Below are 22398 nucleotides of genomic sequence, written 5' to 3' on the forward strand. Positions count from 1 at the left end.
AGGAAAACTTTGACAAGCGAAAAAACAAATAAAAATAAAAAAGTTTCAACAGAAAATTAAGGGGATTACGTCCAGGAAAAAAAATTGACAAGCAAAAAAGAGAAGAAAAAAAAGGTCTTCACTTTTAAAGAGGGGGCACACTTGAGTTTTAACGGCATTTTTACATTACAAATTTTAATTGTCCCTCTCAAAAGGGGTGGCACGGGCCAGGTGTGCCCCCCCCCCCTGGATCCACCAGTGCTGGCTACAAAGCTATACTATCAGAGTTGTCACCTCAAATTATATTTCTTTTTTTTTGTAAATGTCTTAATCTGATCAATGCTCACCATTTGGAAATATTAATTTACTCATCTAATGAAGCTGCTGATTTTTTTTCTTGTAAGCTTCTTTTCTAGGGGTATGCCCCCTACCCCAGGACCAACCCCCCCCCCCCCCTTAACACATCCTTAAAATTACTACACAAAGGTACACAATAATAAGTTAAGAAACAAGAAAACCCCAAATGTATTTGTAATGGTTTATTTTTCATAGACAATGAATTCAGGTTTGTTTTTAGTTGATTGAAAGCTTCATAAGAAAACAATGACCAATTGACATTTTTGTACTCCACATCCAAATGTTCAGGACAAAGTTTCATGAACTGCTTTTCCCCCACTTCATCCATATAATCTTATTATAAAGTCACATTAATGACAACATATAGCATATTAAACATATATATTTTGTATACACCCACATCAACTCACCACATTATGTCTGTAACAGCGTATTTATAGAATTGGGGCAACATTATTATTACCATTATAGATGCACTTCTACAAGTTATAAATTCTTTTTTTTTTCATTTTGGCTAAGCCTTAATATATGCTCTGAAAAATCATAATTACTACAAACAAACACACAATTATTTCCAACACTAGCCCTCTGTGGAATGTGTCATAAATTATGGGGATTTTTTTTTACAGGAAAAAGCATAAATCACTTTCAGACAGACAATGGGATGCTTAATATGGAGAAAAGACCGACGTGTATATAATCTGTTTCATCACTGGTATAAAACTGAATGTGGAAAGTCACATGTATAAAGTGCAGTAGAAAGGATTTCATACAAAATGAATGACACCAATTTGTACTTTTTCTATATTACATTCTTGCAGTGGGCAACCTTGAAATCACTCTATTCAATGGGGGGGGGGGGGCAACATTACATCAACACCCCCCTACATTTCAAGCTTGAATCTCCACACCATAAGTGTATGGGTAAATTACAAATCAGTTATCAATTATGTGTACGGTAATCATATAAATACTTGCCCAGTGTAATAGACCTCATTAGTTACAAGTCATTGCTAAAAACTACTGAAACTAATATAATTTGACTGGAAAGGGGCAGATTAATTTCTAGAACCTGTTATCAATGACATGATGCATGAAACTGGGTGGTAATGATTAGAAGGAATACAAAGGTGACGTTGGGAAAGTTGGTTTACATCCATCTGAAAAGTATAGATTTCACTCACATATTCATAGCTGCTGAACTCCACTTAGAATAGAAGCACATGTACATGTAAACCTGGCTAAGTGATCCTTGAATACAATTTCTTATTGAATCAAGAGCATACATTAATGATTATGTCCACATACCTCCTTTGTGTGGTCTTCACACATGTCATTTTACACCAATATCTCTACACACTGACAATGGTGTCATATAATATCAGTATAAACAGGTGCCACTGAACACCAGTGTCTTACATGCATTGACATTGGTGCCATTGTATATACCCATGTCTGACATACAAGTAATTGTACATCAATGTCTCAACATACAGGTATTCACTGTTAATGATGTATTTTACACACAACGACCAAACGTTACATTCAATAAAGTAGTGATTCATATTGCTCTTTCACAAGATATGCTCATGTAAGGTTGGAAAAATGGGGCATGAAGGGGAATCATATAGAGCGAAAGCTGAAGAACTATTCCAAAATAATGGTCTTTCACTATTTAAGCTATTCACAGCCAAAAATACTGTAAACATCTCCACAAAAACAACAATGACAACAAATCCTGAGCTGCAATAAAAAAAATCTTTGTTTGAATGCAGATTTCCAGTCAGTGACATTTTTAATCATAGCACTGGGTGGCAAGAAAAAAAAATTGTTCAGCACATATGATTCTTGCTTTCTTCTATAATATTGTTTAGTGATCTGTTCAATTTATCACTTTCTAGACCATATAAATTTTCACATTCATGACATGCAATTTTATTGCAACACCGAAACCAAATATATTAGACTGATAAAAAAGTAAGATCGACGTAGCATATATTCACTCCCGCAAATAAAAAGGTTCTTCATCTAACGAAGAGAGCTAATGGGAGTCATTTTCAAATAGGCATAAATGAATATTTTAAACATTTGTTTTTAATATGATATTGAGATCTAAATGAAAGAGAAAAGCTACATGGATGCTAATGAGAATGATTTACAATAAAGATTCATTTAAATGTGATTTATCATACTAAAAAGAATGAATCAAAAATAAATATTTGCCAAACTCAAAAGCATTAAAAATGACCCAGTGGTATCAACTCAAATAGATTAAATGAGATTTTAAATCTTAAAGATTGCTAACCCCTAGAAGGAATGAATCATATCTTAAATTATTAACTATATGCAGACCGGGTAATGATAAAAGTTGATTTACATTATCCAAGGAATGTATCATCTTAAGATTAATAAAACACAACAATGATTCTGTTTCATTTCCAGTAGTGAAGTTTCTTTGTAAAGTCATGTACATGTAAGTTGAATTTTGTCAGTTTAAACTATATCTCCCTTTCCATTTGAGTACCTAACACGCTCAAAATTCAGTGATTACTTGAAATAGCCCCTTTTTTCGGGCTTGGGGCTATTTTTATTTGTTAGGGGCTAGCAAAGAGTAAAGTCACCCATCACCCAGTTATTTCCTATGCACAATGAAAATGTGAATGAAGAATATGGTCATGGCGTGATCTACGTACACAATTTTTTTTTAGTAAACTGAGACCTTCAAGACAAACTATCATCTAGCTAGAATTCAAGATATTGGATGAAACTTATCCATGTATTTATCCTGAAGAAAATGAAAAAAACTTTTAATGAATTTTGAAAATAAAACTATCTTGACTAAAATATTTGAACGAAAGTTAAAGAAAGAAATCAATACACCATATCCACTACATTGACATCTGCATAATATATAACCGGGTCAAGAAATCATTCGGTACCATAAGTAGACTTGTCATCATCATATTCTGTATCAAATTCCAAACTTTATGAAATGTAACAAACCACTGGCTTTATCCCTGATTCCAGAATGAATACTCATGCATTTTCTTATAGGGGCAGAGGAAAGAGAAAATAATCTCTTTACTTGAAAATTCATACAGATATTATTAAGTATATATCTATGCTCAAGAGGTAATATATGATGGCTATACTTGTCCAATGAAAATCTTGGATATAACATAAAATTGTAATTGCAATACTACACTGGTCTGGATAATTGTACACTGTCTGGAGATGAAAGGCAGCTTAAGATTTCATTATACTACATTCAATGATCAGATAATACTGCTGTTTATCAGTTATTCATTCATTCCCTCTAAATCATTTGTTTATAACTTTCTTTGTATTCCTCCGGTGCAGTTTTCAGTATGCAAAGCAAGTTTGCAGAGGTTGGGAGGATGTGATTCAAATAGGGAAAATTACAATTTTCTATTCAATTTTCTTACAACACCGAGGTCCTACATCATTCCTGTGCATTTTGTGCAAAGTTTTCACTATGCAGAATGTATGTGCGAGCAGTTACAACAGCTGCATCCTTCACTTATCATTGCTGATGCATGATAATAAAGAAATAAATTATGACTTTATTTTCATCAATATTGAGTGACGTTCATTGACATGAATCATTGTTACCTTGACTAGAAATTATCGAAATCTAATATGGTAAAAAATGAAGAACACACTAGAATCAAATGTTGTAGTCAATGTGAAATTGTCTTTATACCTTTCATTAATTTTATATTCTATTCCTAATAATTGCATTTGAAAGGGTGAGATGCCTTGTCAATTAATTATTGACTTGATCAAAAACAAAAACAATAGCACAGAAAGTACACAAACAACACAAAATGACATTTGGTATTTTTTCAGCAGCAAACAAATAGACAACTATCCACTCATAACTTTTCATTTCAGTTGCTTGCTGTATCAAACTTGTCATCTCCCAGATATTGCAAATTGAGAAGTCATAGTAAGGTCACAAGCACATATGTTCATGGATTAGTCTTGTAATCACAGACATGTTGTTAATAAGGATCCATTGACGTTGCACCATCCATACATATATTCCTGTAGAAGCAATTAATTCAGTTAAATCCTTGATTATCATATCGGTGTATCACCCAAGTACTGTCATCTCCTTCACTTCTGATGTTGTAGTCCCACATGTTCCACAATCATTCAGTAGTGATCCAAGTACTTTACATCATATCCACCTAATATGTTCCAATCTAGTCATTTCATTGTATATCTGTCATAATATTCCTTCAGCTTTTAAGCGGTGCATCAACATAGTGTAAAGTAATAAGTTGCTGTCATTTCCTTGAGGAGCAAAGCTGATTTGAACATCCAAACAGAAGAGTGTTTAAAGAAAGAGCATACGGCTTTGATGAAAGTTTTATTTGGTCTTTTTCTCGGCTTGAGTTCCTCTTGGTTTGGTACTCGCTTTATTAGCTGTTACATATTTGTATAGGGGGCCATACACCTGTGAAATAAGGGGAAAAAGTAATGCACAATTATTATTAATAATATCAATGCAATCATTTCAGACCACGATGATTTTTTTCTTCAATAACTAAATTAATGAATAAAAATAAGTACAATGGTAATAAACAATGATCAATACCACTTGACAGTAATAATAAATAAAAAGCATAATGATGAGAAAGGTAAAGACAATTTCTTTCTTTGATATTAGATAAGAAAATCTATCAGCAGTCATGTATATGATTAAATTCTCAAAGATCTATATTCCATTGACTCATCCAATCACTTCTATAAAAATAAAATTATGTAATTGAACAATAACAACGTTACATGTGTTTGAAAAAAAAAATGTATAACCTGCTATGGTTGCAAAATTAAAATCAATTTTCAATATTTCTAGGTTTTGAATGGCAGATTTCACTGTGATAATATATCAATCACAAACAGCTCAATATCAATTTTATGTTGCATTCTTATGTTAATACGAATAACTGAAGAAAATTGTTGTCTATAAATGAAACTGTCTCTGTTTAAGTTGGGGGTTTGTAATTTCTTTAAACATCTGAGAAAAAAAACGAACTAGGCCCAATATCACAAACTAAGCACTTTACTGTAAGGCTGATTTTCACAATTGATAACATTGATCCAGATTGTGCAATCAAATCAACTGTACAGTCAATCGCTAAGGTTTGTAGTACAGGCCCAAGATGCCAACTTACATAAATCCAAACAAATTCTGTTCCGGTATCAATCCAAGTTCCAACTTCAACCCACTGGCCACTATAACGGACATAACTCCACGTACAGAGGAGAAAGATGGCAAAACCTAGCAGCATGTTGGCGAGATTTGACAAGGAGTAGATGCCTATAAGTCCATATAATCCTGATAGGATGTACATAGCAAGAATGGTGGTGACAAGGGTGATAGGGGTTCGTGCTACATTGAACAGGTTCTTGCTATCGTTGTGTTTGATGTACTGTTCATAAGACTCTTCCATTTCAGCTAACAGACGATCCTCATACTCCTTGCTGTACTCTGTCCCTCCCATCTTGCGTACTTCTTTGAACTGATTAGCGGCCTCTTCCTTGATTTGAATGTGTTTCTTCTCAAGCTCATCGGGGCTCAGGTATGGCTTGTCACCTCCGCACACCTGAGTACAAATGAAAATCCTTAAGAATTAGGATGCATGGTAAAAACCATATACCTTCATAAGCGAATCTACTCAAGCTGAGAACAGAGGAAAGGACCAACAAATTAATCCTCCATTGCATACACCTGAAGTTAATGACATCAATATTCCAATTGTATGAAAAATTAATCAAAACTTATAATACTAATATAGATACTATTGAATTGACTCCAGTTGGAGTTCTGCCATCCTACTTTATTTGGTAAAGATAATAAACCTACATTTAGTGCACTCTAACCAGGTGAATTAAAAATCAATAAATTTGAATCCTTTAACATTTAGGGTTTCAATGCTCAGCTAAATCCAATATAATGACTGATGTAATTTATTAAACCAGTTGAGTATAGTAAATGAGCCAAAACCATAACAATCAATGTACTTGGGATATGGACATGGCTCTCTCTAAGAAAAGAAAAAAAATATATTGGTGATCATCATCTATCTACTATCAATCTTCCTACCTGTTCCATATCCTTTGTGTATTTGTCCTTTGCACTTGCTACTGCAGCCAAGTTATTAGCCTCAGCAGTCGCCTGAAAAAAAAAACAGAAGGTATATAATTATGCATACTTCACGGTAGTAAGTGTCATTTAATCATAGATAGATATTACACAAACACAGCATTGCAATACATTTGTTTCCATTCCCGTTAGAAATATATATTTTTACAATGAATTTATCCTTTATTTCATAAATTTACTTGGACATATTGCCATGGAATGAAACAGTTCAATTTCAAGCTACATGCCTTTATGAAAATAACAGATTTACAATTGAAATATTAAATAAAACATTTAAGTCTAAAAAAATATGTCTGCAACATTCTTTCTGCTGTTATACATATATCTGTTGTTGTTATAGCTTATATGGCATGTATCATGTTGTTGTTTTAGCTTATACGGCGCGTATCATCAGCAGTGAATATTTGCGCCAAATTCTCACCTGTAACATAGTCTTGGGTTCAGGCAATTCATCCCCTTGATAGATATTGATATAAGCCTGAATAAAAAAAGATGTCAACAGAATAACAAATCAATACAAAATACATGGACAATAACTTGCATTCAACTGCCCATGCAGCAGTTAGTTACCTTCTCCTGTATCTCTCTGACAATGTAGTGGCAGATAGAAATGATGCACAATAAAGCAACATTCATATACTAGTAGTGCTCTATACTACCTATGAATAAGCAATGCTACCCTGATCAGACGCTCAAACATTAAAGGCATTTCATCACACTAGGTAAATGTTTCCTACACTTGGGTGAAGAATGGCAAATGATAAGAATCTTGCCAAAGACTGTGAGTTCTGCCATGAGAATTGAACCTGGACCTTGTGGTTAAGAGTCAAGAGACTTCCCCACTAATCCACAACACCTCTACCATGACTTGGAATCTTGAGGCATAGACATTAAAGCAAATCTGGTAGTTCAAATGCAGTGAACATAATGAAAACTAGCTTGCAGAAGAATTCAAAATAACCTTTGTTTATTAAACAGTGCCAGTGTCTGACTTACATTTCAGTCCCAGCACTCAAAATTAAAACCATTCCAGGCAGGCCTCCCACCTTTGTCTTAAGAGGGTTTCCTCTTTATACAGACTTTCAAAACACCAATAGATATTATTCACCATACAGGTTGTCTGATCTCCTGACATGGCAACTTATGCATTGAACTGACCTTGAAGTATTCTAGAAGTGCTCGACATGTAACCTTAGTTCCATTGATCTCCTTGACTATCAGATTGTCTTTTGATAGAAGAAGAGGGGCTAATTCCTGCAGATGGGTCTTGAATTCTTCACTGATGTCTGAAATCACAAAGAAAATCAAACTTATTATCTCACTTCACTAATGCCCAACCTTTTTCATCCATCCTGATCTTATCATTCCCAACCACTCTTGAATTCTCTTCACTGGCTTCCTTTTAAACAGAGAATTATGTTCAAATACTCTTGATTGTCTACAAAACACTGAATAAACAGGCTCCAAAGTATTTAAGTAACTGCTTGAATATGTATACACCAACTAGAGCTCTTAGATCAGCCAGTGATCACCTTCGCATCACATATTCACTAACTCGTACATTAGCTGGTGACAGAACTTTTACGGTGTCGGCTTCAAAATCCTGGAACGACCTGCCATTAATATTTAGACAGTCTCCATCATTAGCAATCTTCAAAAAGTCATTAAAAACTCATCTCTTTCATACTTTGTAGTTTTTTTTTTAATATTACATCTTATTAATTCATTGTAAGCACTCTGGGCCTAATGGGAAAAGCACAGTACAAATAATAAGTAATAATAATCCTGTTTTACATTCTACAATCAGTTCATCTAATATCTATTGGGTCTATGAGCCACCTATTCCACGTACCACTGTCTAATGTTGAATATGACCATAGGCAGTCATTCTAATCATACTTTTAAGTGATACCTCCCAAAGCTCAATAACATAACAACATAAAGGGTGTATAAAAACTTGTTTTCCAACTTCTTACAAGTTCTAAAATGTTCATTGGGCACCATTAAGTATATTGTGCTTTAATAATTTTGATCTGATTGAAAAAGTTGAGATACATACCTGCTAATCTACCATCAAACTTTGGATTGGTAGCCACAGCTAAACCAGGATGGGGCATTAAGAAACAGCCAAGTCTCTTGAAGCAGCTGGAAATATGACGTCTAACATCTTGTAACTCTTTATGCTTGGCTGATTGCTGCAAGTATATGAAGAACAGTCATCAAATTCAGGCCAATTTGGGGTCTTGAAATTCACACAGAAATTTTAAATGTAAAATTGTTTGATACTCATCATAATTTTTGCCTCAATATGTCTAATAAAAGAATCCAAATCATACACATAGATTTATAAAGACTGCATCGAGTTGCGTGATTGGCTGCAACTGGACTTTGATAGAAATTGTGATAGGATGTTTAATAAAATATTTACAAGTTAAATTCTTTTGAAAATTTCCTGAATTGCTGTATGAATAAGAGTACGCAGAATACTGTAGCCAGTCTCTTTCTTGAAAATAGCAAAATGCAAAAAATTGCAGAGAGACCGATCACAGCTGGTCTATAACTGGTATCCAATTTGACCCTCTTCCTAACTAAATGCTAAAAATTAAAAGCAATTGCAATATCAATATTTGAATGATCTTTCCAAACTTTGTTGAGAACCTTGTTTTAGGCTGACAGATACAGCACAAATGCTTTCCAAAAAACTTGTAATAGCATAATCATTATATTAATGCGTTCTTTAATGGCAAAACTACAAAGCTGTTGGTAATGATTATTTTCAAACTTAATTGAATACCAGAGTATTATATATGGGTTACTTACATGTAATTTCTTGTCAAGTAACTTGGAACCTCCACTTTCCCCGAAGGCATATTCATATGGGTAGCTCCAATCACGAACCAGGAACATCAGAGACTACAGATCAAACACAAATTATGAAAATACTTACCTGATTTTCTTATTTACGAGATAACTCATACATCTACTTGATTTGCTAGTTCAGCCCTCTGGACTGCCATACCCGAATAGAACTCCCAAGGATTTAAAAAGCGCGAGCGCGCCCTCTCCCGTTCAGGCTTACTACCCATGATCACCGCGCAATTAGCGTCCATCTTCCTCACCTTTCGCAAGCCCATACGTTGAAACATGTTGCTACGCAAGGCGGAGGGTCGGTGGGAGGGTATCAAGTAGATGTATGAGTTATCTCGTAAATAAGAAAATCAGGTAAGTATTTTCATAATTTACTTCAATAACTCCATACATCTACTTGATTTGCTAGACCAGCACGGACTCAAACCGTAGGGAGGCATGTTTTCAATTGTAAGCCTAAGAAAATTTAAAAGAAAAAACAAAAACAACGAAATTTAGGGAGAGGGGGAAAAAGCCGCAGCTGCTTTAAGCGCCGAAGCAGCAAATCTCGCCTCGCTGGACGGAATGTCCTTCAAGTAGAAAGAAGTGAAGGAGTTAGTTGAGCGCCAAAAGGCGGCCCTCAAAAATGTCCTCGAGAGGAATGCCCTGTATACTCAGGAATACTAAGTATCATGGGCCCTCGGCCTAGTGTCAGGAGAACAACATCACCTGCTGACTAGAGCGTAAGAATTGAAATTTGTTGAAAATTTCAACAAGAATGGTGATCGGAAAACTGAAGCTTTTAAGGCTCAGTAAGTGATCAATCGACCAATCTGAGAAGGCGAGATATCTCAGAAACCCTACCGAAATTTAAGCGTGCCGCTTGCTAGTAACTAGCATGCGACTAGCAGGGCACTCGCTTAATAAGCGAGTGCATGCTAGCGAACAGTCCCTGCTCGCTAAAAGATCGCTTAACTATTACTCTGCACGCATATCACACGCTTATTAAGCTAACCGCATGCTAGTTACTAGCATGCCGCAAGCTTGCGCAAGCTAGTCGCACGCTTCCCGCAAGCTTGGAAATTTCTGTAGGGGAAGCCTCCGCGTGGGAGAAAGCGCCCAGAATTCGATATCTGTCTCAAATGCGTGAGGGCAGAAATCTGCAGAATTCTGATAGAGAGCTGTGGTAAAAAGTTACTAGCGGTCCGAAGGGGACTAGGAACGACGGAGAGTAGGGATTTAGGAAGAAAACCACTCGTAAGGCAGACAAGGGTCGAGAAAGCGACTGAGTGCCATCCTGTTAATAAGGAATGCCGCGGACATGTTGCCTATGTAGAATAGAGCAGTCTGGTCAAAACAGCTCAACCGGGCGTGTCAGGGATACAGCGCGGTACACATCACGACAAAAGTGTGTTAGACCGAGTGATCGAGAGAGAACTCAGGATCCCCTTTCTCCCATACTGATTGAAGCACCCATCTGAGGGTGCAGTGCCCGCGGTGGAAGAGGTGGCTTGGCTCAAGCCACCATCGCTGAGAGAGTCCGTGAGGCTAGGCTGCGATGGCTGTCCGCTGGGCGGGGGAATCCCTAGCAGCAGCAAGTGTACGCCAGAGGGAGCTGGCGAAAAAAAATCTGTCACGATATTACGTGTAAACGACCATCAAGAGATGCTCTAAACGAACAGACATCGCCAGATATGATACCTCAACCGTTACATTCCCAACGGAATCGAATGAGGTAGCAACGGCCCTGTCCTATCAAGTTAGGGACGGAAACTGGCTAAGAGTGTCGAAGTCCTCGCTTGAAGAAACAAGCGAAGGAGACTTGAGGAAGTAATCACAAAATTTCCATCAGTCTGCGGTGAGAACCAGTTGTTTATGAAAACAGTCACAAGGCCTGTTTCTCAGGTGATCGTAAGAGCGAGCACCGCCGGCGCCGGTTGCGGCAGCGTGGAACAGTCCAATATCGGTAAGATAAGGAGCTCCAAAAAGCTGCGGGGGGGCGGCAAAAATGACGCCCTAAGTAGCGGGGGATGAGAATCTAAATTTCTAAAAGAAGAACTCCAGTGAAGTAAATCACTTACATGGAGAGGCTCATCCACAGTCGGCCCGAGAGAAGGCGGGTCGTAGTGATCGTGGTTAGGAAGGCATAAGCATACATCCATCCACTGTTACATCATCCTCGGTCGTGCGGTGACCCTGGCCACATGCCTTGCATGGAAGGAGGATGAAAGCAGCATGCGGGGCGACTCGAGTGTGCCGTGAAAAAATTTCTAAGAAAGAAGCCGATTCGACTAACGGGCACGGTAAAGACATCCACCGTAGACCACTCCGCACAAGGAGGGAGCGGCGGAGACGCCCGCAAGATTGACCCATATAGAGGGCAGTCTATAAGATAGACAGTTAGAGCTCGACCGATGGTCTGGCGGTGTACAGTTTGGTGTGAACTCGCCGACCCGGTACGGTGGGTGTGCCCAGAAAGTAGGCATAGAATGCCGACAGAGAATCCTGGGGCTTTAAACAAGTTTGAACGCGCGTACATAGCCAACAATCTCATGAGATGTACGGCGGTTACTTTCCTCCGAGATGATGTTTACCCAACCGGGAAAGACTCGGGGAACAGCTGTGAATGTCAACAGGAGGGATATCTAGCATATGAAAAGCTGATTCCTTCCACGTATTCGGTGCGGGTGCTGCCGGCGGTGTCCGGGGGGACGACCGGTGATGGCAGCTCGGGCAGGGTTCGTACGAGCCGCCCGAATACGAGACAAATAGGTTAACATAACCATAATGCACCGGGTGGTGAAGGCATAGCGATTATTAAGCACAGGAGAACTTTTAATCGCCGTGACATTCAGATCCGATATACATACTCATAAGCTCGGAGAGCTATGAGATAGTGAGACATACCGCTGAGCGGTGATGGTGCTCATATCAGAGTCGCCCTCTCTTCAGCGGCGATCGCTGGAGAACGGGTGTCTGTACTAGCCCTGACTCTGGCGTTGCAAGGGTAGGAGCTAAGTAAGACAGGGCACCCTTACTTTCGAATAGAAAGTGAGGTTCAGGCCAGAAAAGCGACGGTCCCGTCGCCTGGGCGGACGGTCCGCGGACGTGATAGGTTGTCCTCTCAAAGCAGCCAAACATTCTCACGAGAGAAGTGCGGCATGCGGTATGTAAGAGATTCATACCTCCAATCTACGGGCCCGCTTAGGGGGAAGAATGGAGAGAGTTACCGCTGAAGGAGTCGTCGCCGTATGTGAGCTTGACGTAGAGGGCGAATTCGGGAGTACCTGCATAATAATCGCCCCCCCCCTGCCTCTGCCTTCTCGCTAGCCTCGAGAGGCTTGAAAATTTCGAGACGGCGGCGCCGGAGCCTGGCGCTTCCGGGCAGCAGCAGAGCGGGGGTGGGTTTACACCCACGGAGCTGGCGGCTTCCTCGTCGTAGGAGCCGCCTCGTCTAGAGCGACCCCGTCACTCTCCGAGACCCCCAATTCGGCCGATTGAGCTCGGAGCGCCTGAAGAGGCGGGGCGAGAAAATATGGACTCCCTTGCTTCATCAATACCCCCGCTCGGAGGGTAGATGTGAGGTAGAGACTTGTCAAGCAGCGCCTGAGCGCTTACTGAAAAGTCGACCGCGGGATAGGGGTTGTCCTCGTAAAGGGAGTCTCGCTCTATGGACTGAACCGGGGGGTTGTCCAGTAAGCGCCGGGGTGGCCCCGCGTGTCGGCTGGGACACGTGCTCTGAGATCGACGAAAATGCTGGAAAGCACACGCGATCTTGGGGCACCCGGTTAGTCGGTGCACTGGCTGGCGATTTAACAGAATCGCTCGAGGATTTCCCGGGTGTCTGGTGGTTATTGCCCACTTGTCTCGCTTGATGCTCAGGGGCATCAGCGGGGTGAGTAGACGTCGAGGGTGGGGTGAACCCGCACTACTCGAAAGCAGAATGTAGCAGCATGAATAGCTGTAACATCTGACCACCGACACAAGGGTCTGAAGGAGGGACGCCCATGGCAACAGGGCTGGCCGACCTCACCTTCGACCTCTTCTTCTTCGCGGCCTCCGCCGGTGTGGCCGGGGCAGAAGAAGGCACAAGAGGCACGGGTGATTTCTTACGATTTGCCGCCCCTGGCAGGGCGGCCGTCAACAACGAAACTTCACCCGAATCTGACGGGGTCAGATTGTGGTCACAGTCTGATGTGTGACGCCTCTCGCGGTAGCAGAATGTAGCAGCATGAATAGCTGTAACATCTGACCACCGACACAAGGGTCTGAAGGAGGAACGCCCATGGCAGCAGGGCTGGCCAACCTCTCCTTCGACCTCTTCTTCTTCTTCTCTTTCTGCGGGCTCCGCCGGCGTGGCCGGGGCAGAAGAAGGCATGAGAGGCACGGGTGATTTCTTACGATTTGCCGCCCCTGGCAGGGCGGCCGCCGACAATGAAACTTCACCCGAATCTGACGGGGTCAGATTGTGGTCACAGCCCGATGTGTGACGCCTCTCGGTAGCAGAATATAGCAGCATAACATGTATGACTGTAACATCTGGCCACCGATAAGAGGGTCTGAAGGAGGAATGCCCATGGCAACAGGGCTGGCCGACCTCTCCTTCGACCTCTTCTTCTTCTTCTTATTTTGCGGGCTCCGCCGGCGTGGCCGGAGCAGAAGAAGGCACAAGAGGCACGGGTGATCTCTTACGATTTGCCGCCCCTGGCAGGGCGGCCGCCAACAACGAAACTTCACCCGAATCTGACGGGGTCAGATTGTGGTCACGATCAGATTGTGGTTACAGTCTGTGTGACGCCTCTCGCGGTCAGGGGCTGGGCGATCTCTCCCGATGCTGTCAACGGAGGACGACTTATACGGCAGAGATCCTGACCTGTGCCGGGGGGAGAGAACCGCACTCTCCCTCCGGACTTCTGGTGACCCGGTAGCCGGTGGGTCGCATAGCCCTATGGGTGCTGCGGCGGCAGGACCTAGTTTAGGCTTGGAAGCCTTGGCTACCACTTTTTCCTTTGTCCGAGACCGTGGCACCACAGTCTCGGCCTTCCTTCTCTTAGCATCCGACCGCAAATTCGGAATGCTGATCGACGCACCCTCATACTCACCGCCGCTGGGCGCTCACCGCGGCGTCCCTCCTGCTCGCCTGGAGGCGGCCGACTTCTGTAACTTGCAATCGGGGCGGTCCCCGTGGAGGGCACCAGGTCCTCTGGGGCTGTGTTAGTCCCATTCAAAGATACCTCTCTCTACCCTGAAAAAGGAAAAACAAGAATTTTTCTTTTTCTTTTTTTTTTTTTTTTACAAAGATCTCGCTTAGATTAAAAGTGGAGACCGGAGTGGTCTTTCCCTCCTCCTAAAAGGAGTTTGTTTGAGCAAACAGAACAAAACAAGAGGGGAGGGGTAGGGAGGAAGAAGAACCTAAGAATAGTTTAGGTATCTGCCTGTAAGAAAAAGGAGGTCGGAGACTTTGAAAAAAGAAACTCCTACAAGGTTCCCCTACTATATTCTCTTTTTTTTTTGTGCCCGAAGGAAAAATTCGAAACAAAAATTCAAAAATGAATGCAAGTTCAGAAGAGAACGAAGTTTCCACCTGCGAAGAAACACAAAAACAAGCATTTCAGAGCAGGAAGAAAAGGGATTGAGAGACAAATAATTCCAGATAAGAGAAATTTTACGATAATTTCCAAGAGGAAAAAAAAAAAAAAAAAAGTAACCTCCTGTGGAAAGGTAAAGAAATTCAGAACAGGAGGAAGGAGGAACGTCTCTAGTAACGATTCCAAGAGGAAGAACGACACAGTAAATCCTCAAAGGGAATCGTAGAGCCCGCCTGTCGAAATAAAAAAAAATATATAAGACTAGGAGGGAAGAGGGAATTGAACGAAGAAAACAATTCCGGGACAGGTCAAAAAAATTTCTAACAGGAAGGAGACCCCACCTGTAAAGAACAAAAATTTTTTTTTTTTTTTTTTTTTTTTTTTTTTAGGGGGGATTGAATAACCAAACAATCATCAGGTATAATTGCGTAAGCCGAATTAAACAATCCCCGAAGCGTCTGTGAATAAAATATTAATCAAGAATTTTATTCAGAACAGAAAGGAAAAGGAATTGAGCTTTAGGATGCGCCTGTGAATAAAATATCAATCAAGAAATTTATTCAGAACAGAAGGAAAAGGAATTGAGCTTTAAGATCCGCCTGTGAATAAAATATCAATCAAGAAATTTATTCAGAACAAAAGGAAAAGGAAATTGAGCTTTAAGATCCGCCTGTGAATAAAATATCAATTAAGAAATTTATTCAGAACAGAAAGGAAAGAGAATTGAAGAATTAATCAATCAATAATCAATCGAAAATCTTAATAAATCAATTCCAGAAAGCAAGGAAGGAACAGAGTTGAAGATCCCAACCTGCAAAAAGAAATAACAATAACACCCTCGACAACAAAGTGTAGAGGCTGTCTAGAATTTAATTCAAAAACGGCACCAAAAGCCACCACGCTTTGAACGTGAAGAACAATAACCATGACAGGTGGTGAAGGCTTGCTGCCACGTAGGCAGGCCAAGCCCGGTGCCTCGCGAACGCGCTAGCGATGCGGCGCGACGAGAACTCAAACGTTAGAAAAACAATTTAAGTGTCTCCAAAAACACGTCTAAAAAGTCACGCCAAGTGTAAATTCTGAACACAATCTTACACACAAATGGAAAGATTGAAATTAAAAGGGAGAATGCACCACAGATAAGCGAAAATAATATACCAAAGCTCAAAAAGATTTGAGCTCTTAGGAGACTTATCTGAGCACGTCTTGACAGGTGGCTTGCCGAAAGCAAAAGAGGAAGATGGACGCTAATTGCGCGGTGATCATGGGTAGTAAGCCTGAACGGGAGAGGGCGCGCTCGCGCTTTTTAAATCCTTGGGAGTTCTATTCGGGTATGGCAGTCCAGAGGGCTGAACTAGCAAATCAAGTAGATGTATGGAGTTATTGAAGTAAATTCACTTCTTTATGTTAATATCCTACCCCTCATGCATTCATAATTTGTTCAGCAACCTCTGGTATCTTTCATTTCGTCAGAAACAATCTTCATATTTTTCTTTAAGAAAATATGAATATGTTGACAATCATAATACTAATATTTTTAAATCATATGCTCTAAAATATATCTGAATTACTTAAAGATACCCTTCCATGAAATTTATTTCAAATGTTTGCTAAACGTCTTCTTTAATTGCTTGAATTTGTATTCCTTGATTGTAAACTGGATGTACTTTGGTGCTTTGCCTGCTATTTGCAATATTTCTTTTCAAAACAAGCCACTTGATCTGAGGTGTGATCAGAGCACTGATACAGCAATCTCTATTGTAGTAAAACAAAATCTAATCATTCTACTTGAATGTTGCATCTTGAGCAGAATGGGTGATTTTGAGTTTGGTCTTGGAATCACATCTAATATGAGTTTTTTTTCAGATCATGCTATTGATAGCACAACACCTAGTCAGGTTCATATTAGGATCAACTTCATTTCAAGTTGTAATAACAAACTCTGCTAAAACATCAAGACAAGAAGGTCAACAATTAATTTGAAATCATATATCATCAAAAGACAGAGGGGCAAATTCTAAATGATTGTCATGTTTCATATCACCACACTTACAATATTCAAACAGTTCCTGCACAGTATATCAGACATAATACATACACAATTAATTCAATGAAAATTAATTAAAGAGTTGTAAATACAAATGCATTAGTTGTATATAATGAAATGCTGATGAGCCAGATAAACTTAGCAGGAATAGTTTAAATACTGTAAGATGCTTTGAAACTATTATAGATACCTCACCTGGAATGGTTTTGCTTGAGGATTCTCTTCCTCCATGGCTAGTCTTCCATACTCAGTAAACAATTGTAAATGATGTAGATCATCTTCCTGGATATTTTGACTCAAGTTATAAACCTGAAACACAATCAATTAAAAATTTAATTTGGAACATTTGAACAAAAAACTAAAAGAGGCCTACTTTCTACTTGGAATATGAAAGATAGATATACTTCACTATTCATCTTATTTCTCTTTGATGGTGTAAATTCTAAAATAATTGTGAATCGATGATAAATGCAATTAATATATGTTCCACTCAAAGATATTGGACATACATGTATCACACGCATTATACACTTGCAGATACTCTTTGTTTATCTAGTGAGAAAATATTCCAATTCTTATTCATATAGTCCTAAAATTCATCAGTAAGATCTTCTGTCAAGCTGCACAGCACATTAAAAGATCTGCTGGTTCATAATGCATTATTCTGCATGAAATAATAAACATCCACTTTACTTTCATTTTCTCACATGTGAACAAGCCTTAATTTATCTAGACAAAGTACTTAACTAACCTGAACAGAGCTGGTCATGGTACTAAGAGCAAACACTGTAGCACAATCTCTGACTGTTGATTCAGAATCAAATGCTCCTTGTGTGTCCATTAAAATCACTGCAACCTAAGAGAAAATTACAGGATTGGCCTTCAATTTCAAACAAAAAAACATGAATACACAAGGGAAAAACCAAGCAAATATAGATAAAAGAGAAGAGCAGTGGGAAATAGAAACTACAAAAGGATAAAGAATTAGATAGAGACAGAAGAATGAAGAATGTAGAAAACAAATACCATGGCTAGAAGGGCAGTAATTCTTTAACAATGTATAATCATATGAAGTTGAAAACAATTAATTTCAATCATGAATGAATGTAAACAGTGCAAATTAACATCCATTTGTATACAACAATTTTTTATTATTATTCAAACATATTAATTTAGCCATAAACATATCTTTTTAGCCATAATTTTGTCCCAACATTAAAAACATCAATATATGTCAATAGTTTTAAAAAGAAATGAAAAAATATATTAATCCTACACAAAATGATCTGCTTATACATTGTAGAGCTATGATGAAATTTACGAAACTATATAATTCAATATAAATGTATTATATTTGTTGTATTAATATTGCTGCAACACAGATAAGGTTCGGATTTGATCCTTCAGTGCATGATGTTCAGAACAAAATCATGTGTTTCGCAAAACAGTTCCTAAGTAACAAACAACACTCTTAAACTGAAACATGTAAGGCTAAATGAAACTGCAAGACCCAAAATTTTTCCAGGTGTTTTAATATAGTGAGATCTCCCAAAACCCTCATCAAATTTGTTTGAATGATGAATTTTGCAAAGAACTGAAATCTACATTTCAACTTTAGGATGGAAAGAATAATGAGGCAGAACATGACAGGGCACTTAACAACAGATCTTTCAATATAGGGGTCAGCAGCAATCGAAGTTTTGAGTGTTTGAACTGCCCAAGACCATGTTCCTCCATTCATCATGTAGGATGCCTTACCTCTTCACCATTAGGACCAGGACACAAGAATACTTTACTCCAAGCCCAGATCCCTGTAGTCTCTCTCTCAGAACCTCCTCTCCATGAAAACCCAGCTAATGGCTGGTCTCCTGGTCCTAGCCAATCACTTGATCCCTGGTAGTCAACATAATACAAGGATGACAGTAAACACATCATTTATGCATTAAACCACAAGTGTGTGTAACAGCTGCTCTGCTAAAGCCGGAGTTATTATGCTCCAATTGTGTAGAGCACATTGGAACTTCTGACAAATGGAGTATGTGTATGCTTTATTATTACATAATAATACACAACATTTATATCATGCTTGATATAATATTTATAAGTTTTACATACATAATTTGTCTTTTCAATGATAAATCAAACTTGTAAAAGAATCCAAGATTTAGCTGTCTACATATGTATCAAGGATCTATCTGAGTACCGTAAAAACCAAGTAGCAATGAACCAAGTGTCATTGGATTAGCCCTTTTGGCATTATTCTAGTTAGCAAGTGCTGGATCTTGACTTTATATAGCTGACAAAGAATTTTGAAGTTTATCTCTTCTAAATGAGAATGAAGGGTTAATGAAAAACATATTATACATGACTTACCTGGTTGTTTAGATATCTGAGCATGAAATCAAGGAGGAACGACTTCCCTTTCCTGAAAGCTCCAGCGACTGAGACGACACACACCTTCTTATCTCGAACATTCTCATCAAGAAGAAGCTTGTCCAAGGCTTCAAAGTTTAATTCAAAGGAATGGTCATCACTTTCAGTATTGGTGGTAATTATCTGAATTGGCTCCCCTATACGGGCAGCCTCTGGTATAGGTGGCATTATGACTGTACAGAGAGATAGACAGAATGGATTCAAGTCAGACAAATGAACTGATCATGATTGCTCTGGGTATGGATGTCAAATCAAACAGCCATTTCTGATTATTCATAAAGAGAAACTATAGGTGGTTTCAAACCGCCTCAATCATAAGAATCCCTGTTAAATTACTTAAGGGCTAAAGGCTAAAAAATACCCATTACTCATTCCTGCATTCACACACCGCCCCGAAACATACCCGTCGGGATAAGTTCCTGAAGTTACGAGCATGTGCAGTATGGTCGGATAAGCAGGCAAGGCGCAAGATTCAGGGGTGTGAGTGGTCACAAATAAAAAGATCTGAAAAAAGCTGAAGAGTATTGAAAACGTCTGAAATAGAAAGAGCTCCCATACTTTTTGTACAGAAAAAAGCCAAATATAAGCTGAAATTCAACTGAAAATAAAAATACCTGCGACCTGGGAAAAATCACCGTGAATGTTCTCGTAATTTTGATAAGTACCTACTATTTAGTGGGTATTTTCTTTCGGGGAGAATACACGTAATTTGATTTTACATTGCCAACATTACCTGTTATTTGTATACATGTACATTTACACTCAAATGAATTAAGCACTTAGAAATTTTGTGTATCATGCACTAAAGAAATGCACTTTTACTACTTAAAAAAAAAATGATTTGGATTGGTTTGATTTGTTAAATTTTCCAGCCTAACACAGGGGATAAGTTTGCTTACCAAATCTGATATTGAAGCACATTTGGTCATAAGTTTGGTAAATCTGAACACAAATGAGAAATGACTTTTGCTTTTAATAGAAGACTTTAAATAAAAAAAAATTCAAAGGAATGGTCATCACTTTCAGTATTGGTGGTAATTATCTGAATTGGCTCCCCTATACGGGCAGCCTCTGGTATAGGTGGCATTATGACTGTACAGAGAGATAGAAAGAATGGATTCAAGTCAGACAAATGGACTGATCATGATTGCTCTGGGTATGGATGTCAAATCAAATAGCCATTTCTAATTACTCATAAAGAGAAACTATAGGTGGTTTCAAACCGCCTCAATCATAAGAATCCCTGTTAAATTACTTAAGGGCTAAAGGCTAAAAAATACCCATTACTCATTCCTGCATTCACACACCGCCCCGAAACATACCCGTCGGGATAAGTTCCTGAAGTTACGAGCATGTGCAGTATGGTCGGATAAGCAGGCAAGGCGCAAGATTCAGGGGTGTGAGTGGTCACAAATAAAAAGATCTGAAAAAAGCTGAAGAGTATTGAAAACGTCTGAAATAGAAAGAGCTCCCATACTTTTTGTACAGAAGAAAGCCAAATATAAGCTGAAATTCAATTGAAAATAAAAATACCTGCGACCTGGGAAAAATCACCGTGAATGTTCTCGTAATTTTGATAAGTACCTACTATTTAGTGGGTATTTTCTTTCGGGGAGAATACACGTAATTTGATTTTACATTGCCAACATTACCTGTTATTTTCTAATCGGGGTAAATTTCCCGATCAGAAAATACCTGGAACTGACGAGCTTCGAGGCAGTCTGAAACCACCTTATGAGGCAGAAGTACATGTATGGATCAGTTAACAGAGCAAATAAATAAATTACATATAATGTGTGTATATTCATTAGGACAACTGTCAACCTGTTTAAAAGCCACCTGACTCTGTATTAAAGTACCATCTGTCTGATTATAAATAGTACCATGTATTCAGAGTTGCAGACTATACAAAGTGTGCAATACTCCCCAGAAGCAATATAGTACATCTGAAAAACACTAAGTCACACGACATGTGTAAAAAATTACCGATAGAATAAATATTAGAATGGCTGTATAAAGTGGAATATCATAAAATGTTATTTCTCCTTTTATAGTCCTTATCTGACTCCAAGCATTTCTCAACTTCGATAAAAAGAAAACAAAGTCATTTATATGTAGTATCTCTTCAATACTACTTAATATCCGTTTCCACCTTCGAATGAAAATCCTGGGGAACGACTGGGTTTCAAAAAAGTGGTTACCCATGCTGATTTACCTGGATAAGAAAATTTTATATTAACCTGTATACATAAAATAAGTGAATGAGGTGCTCATGAATTATGCATACATATACGTGTATGCATAATTCATGAAAGAGTTTGGATGTCATACAACTGCAAGTTCACATTGAATGGATCTCATTAATGTTTTGTACATGTAAATGAATGCGGGTCACAGTATACAAGATTACATTCTGCAGAAGCAGAAACATTGGGCTTTCTTTAATAGCATACAGTGTGCCTTTCCCCCTTTTTATGTTACAACATTGAAACAAAGCTTCTTCAAAAGCACTAATTATCAAATGGCCTTTCGTTAATCATCCATTTCTGTCAAATCCTGACTACTTGGTCCATCAATGCTATATAGTTGACCTGTATGTCACAACGTGAACTGAATACCAACACAAGATGGCTTAGCTCCCCCCCCCAAAATAAAAGAAAAAAAAACCATACAAACAAAAAGAACACCAAAGAGATTAAGGAAGAAATGGTAAACTAAAAATTTAAAGTAGGCCTACACACTGCAAGGCTGGATAAAATGAAAGACAGGGTAATTCTACAAATCTATTATTTAGTCATTTGAAGAATTGTGGCTGGTAGTGTATGCTATAATTCCTGCCATTCGAAAAAGATTTGTAACAACTGAACTGACATTGACTGTTGCATTTACATTTCATCAGTAAATTCACATTGATTAAAGAAACTTGTTGTGCGTGCAGTGCGAACACATCT

The 22398-nt window shown here is 38.8% G+C and overlaps 1 protein-coding gene across 1 annotated transcript; it reads right to left on the minus strand.

The window, feature by feature from the left end:
* Positions 1-506: 506 nt before the first annotated feature.
* On the minus strand, positions 507-20535 carry LOC121419413 (atlastin-2-like). The gene is made up of 12 exons (XM_041613869.1): positions 20460-20535; positions 19388-19540; positions 18773-18907; positions 17766-17870; positions 17210-17323; positions 9353-9445; positions 8592-8727; positions 7691-7818; positions 6954-7010; positions 6473-6544; positions 5541-5972; positions 507-4819 (listed from the first exon to the last, which is right to left on the minus strand). The coding sequence occupies exons 1-12, from the start codon at positions 20532-20534 to the stop codon at positions 4733-4735; spliced, it is 1587 nt and encodes a 528-aa protein (XP_041469803.1). The 5' UTR covers position 20535; the 3' UTR covers positions 507-4732.
* Between the last annotated feature and the right edge of the window lie 1863 nt (positions 20536-22398).

Source organism: Lytechinus variegatus, chromosome 7 (genome assembly GCF_018143015.1).
Source record: "Lytechinus variegatus isolate NC3 chromosome 7, Lvar_3.0, whole genome shotgun sequence".
Lineage (NCBI taxonomy): Eukaryota > Metazoa > Echinodermata > Echinoidea > Temnopleuroida > Toxopneustidae > Lytechinus > Lytechinus variegatus.

What these genes read in the sequence shown, in the direction of transcription:
- LOC121419413 (XM_041613869.1), bottom strand. Translation starts at nt 20,534, where the DNA reads ATGCCACCTATACCAGAGGCTGCCCGTATAGGGGAGCCAATTCAGATA. An exon ending in CTGGTCCTAATGGTGAAGAG is followed by an intron (nt 17,871 to 18,772) that starts GTAAGGCATCCT and finishes ATTTTCTCTTAG; the next exon opens with GTTGCAGTGATTTTAATGGA. An exon ending in CCATGACCAGCTCTGTTCAG is followed by an intron (nt 17,324 to 17,765) that starts GTTAGTTAAGTA and finishes ATTGTGTTTCAG; the next exon opens with GTTTATAACTTGAGTCAAAA.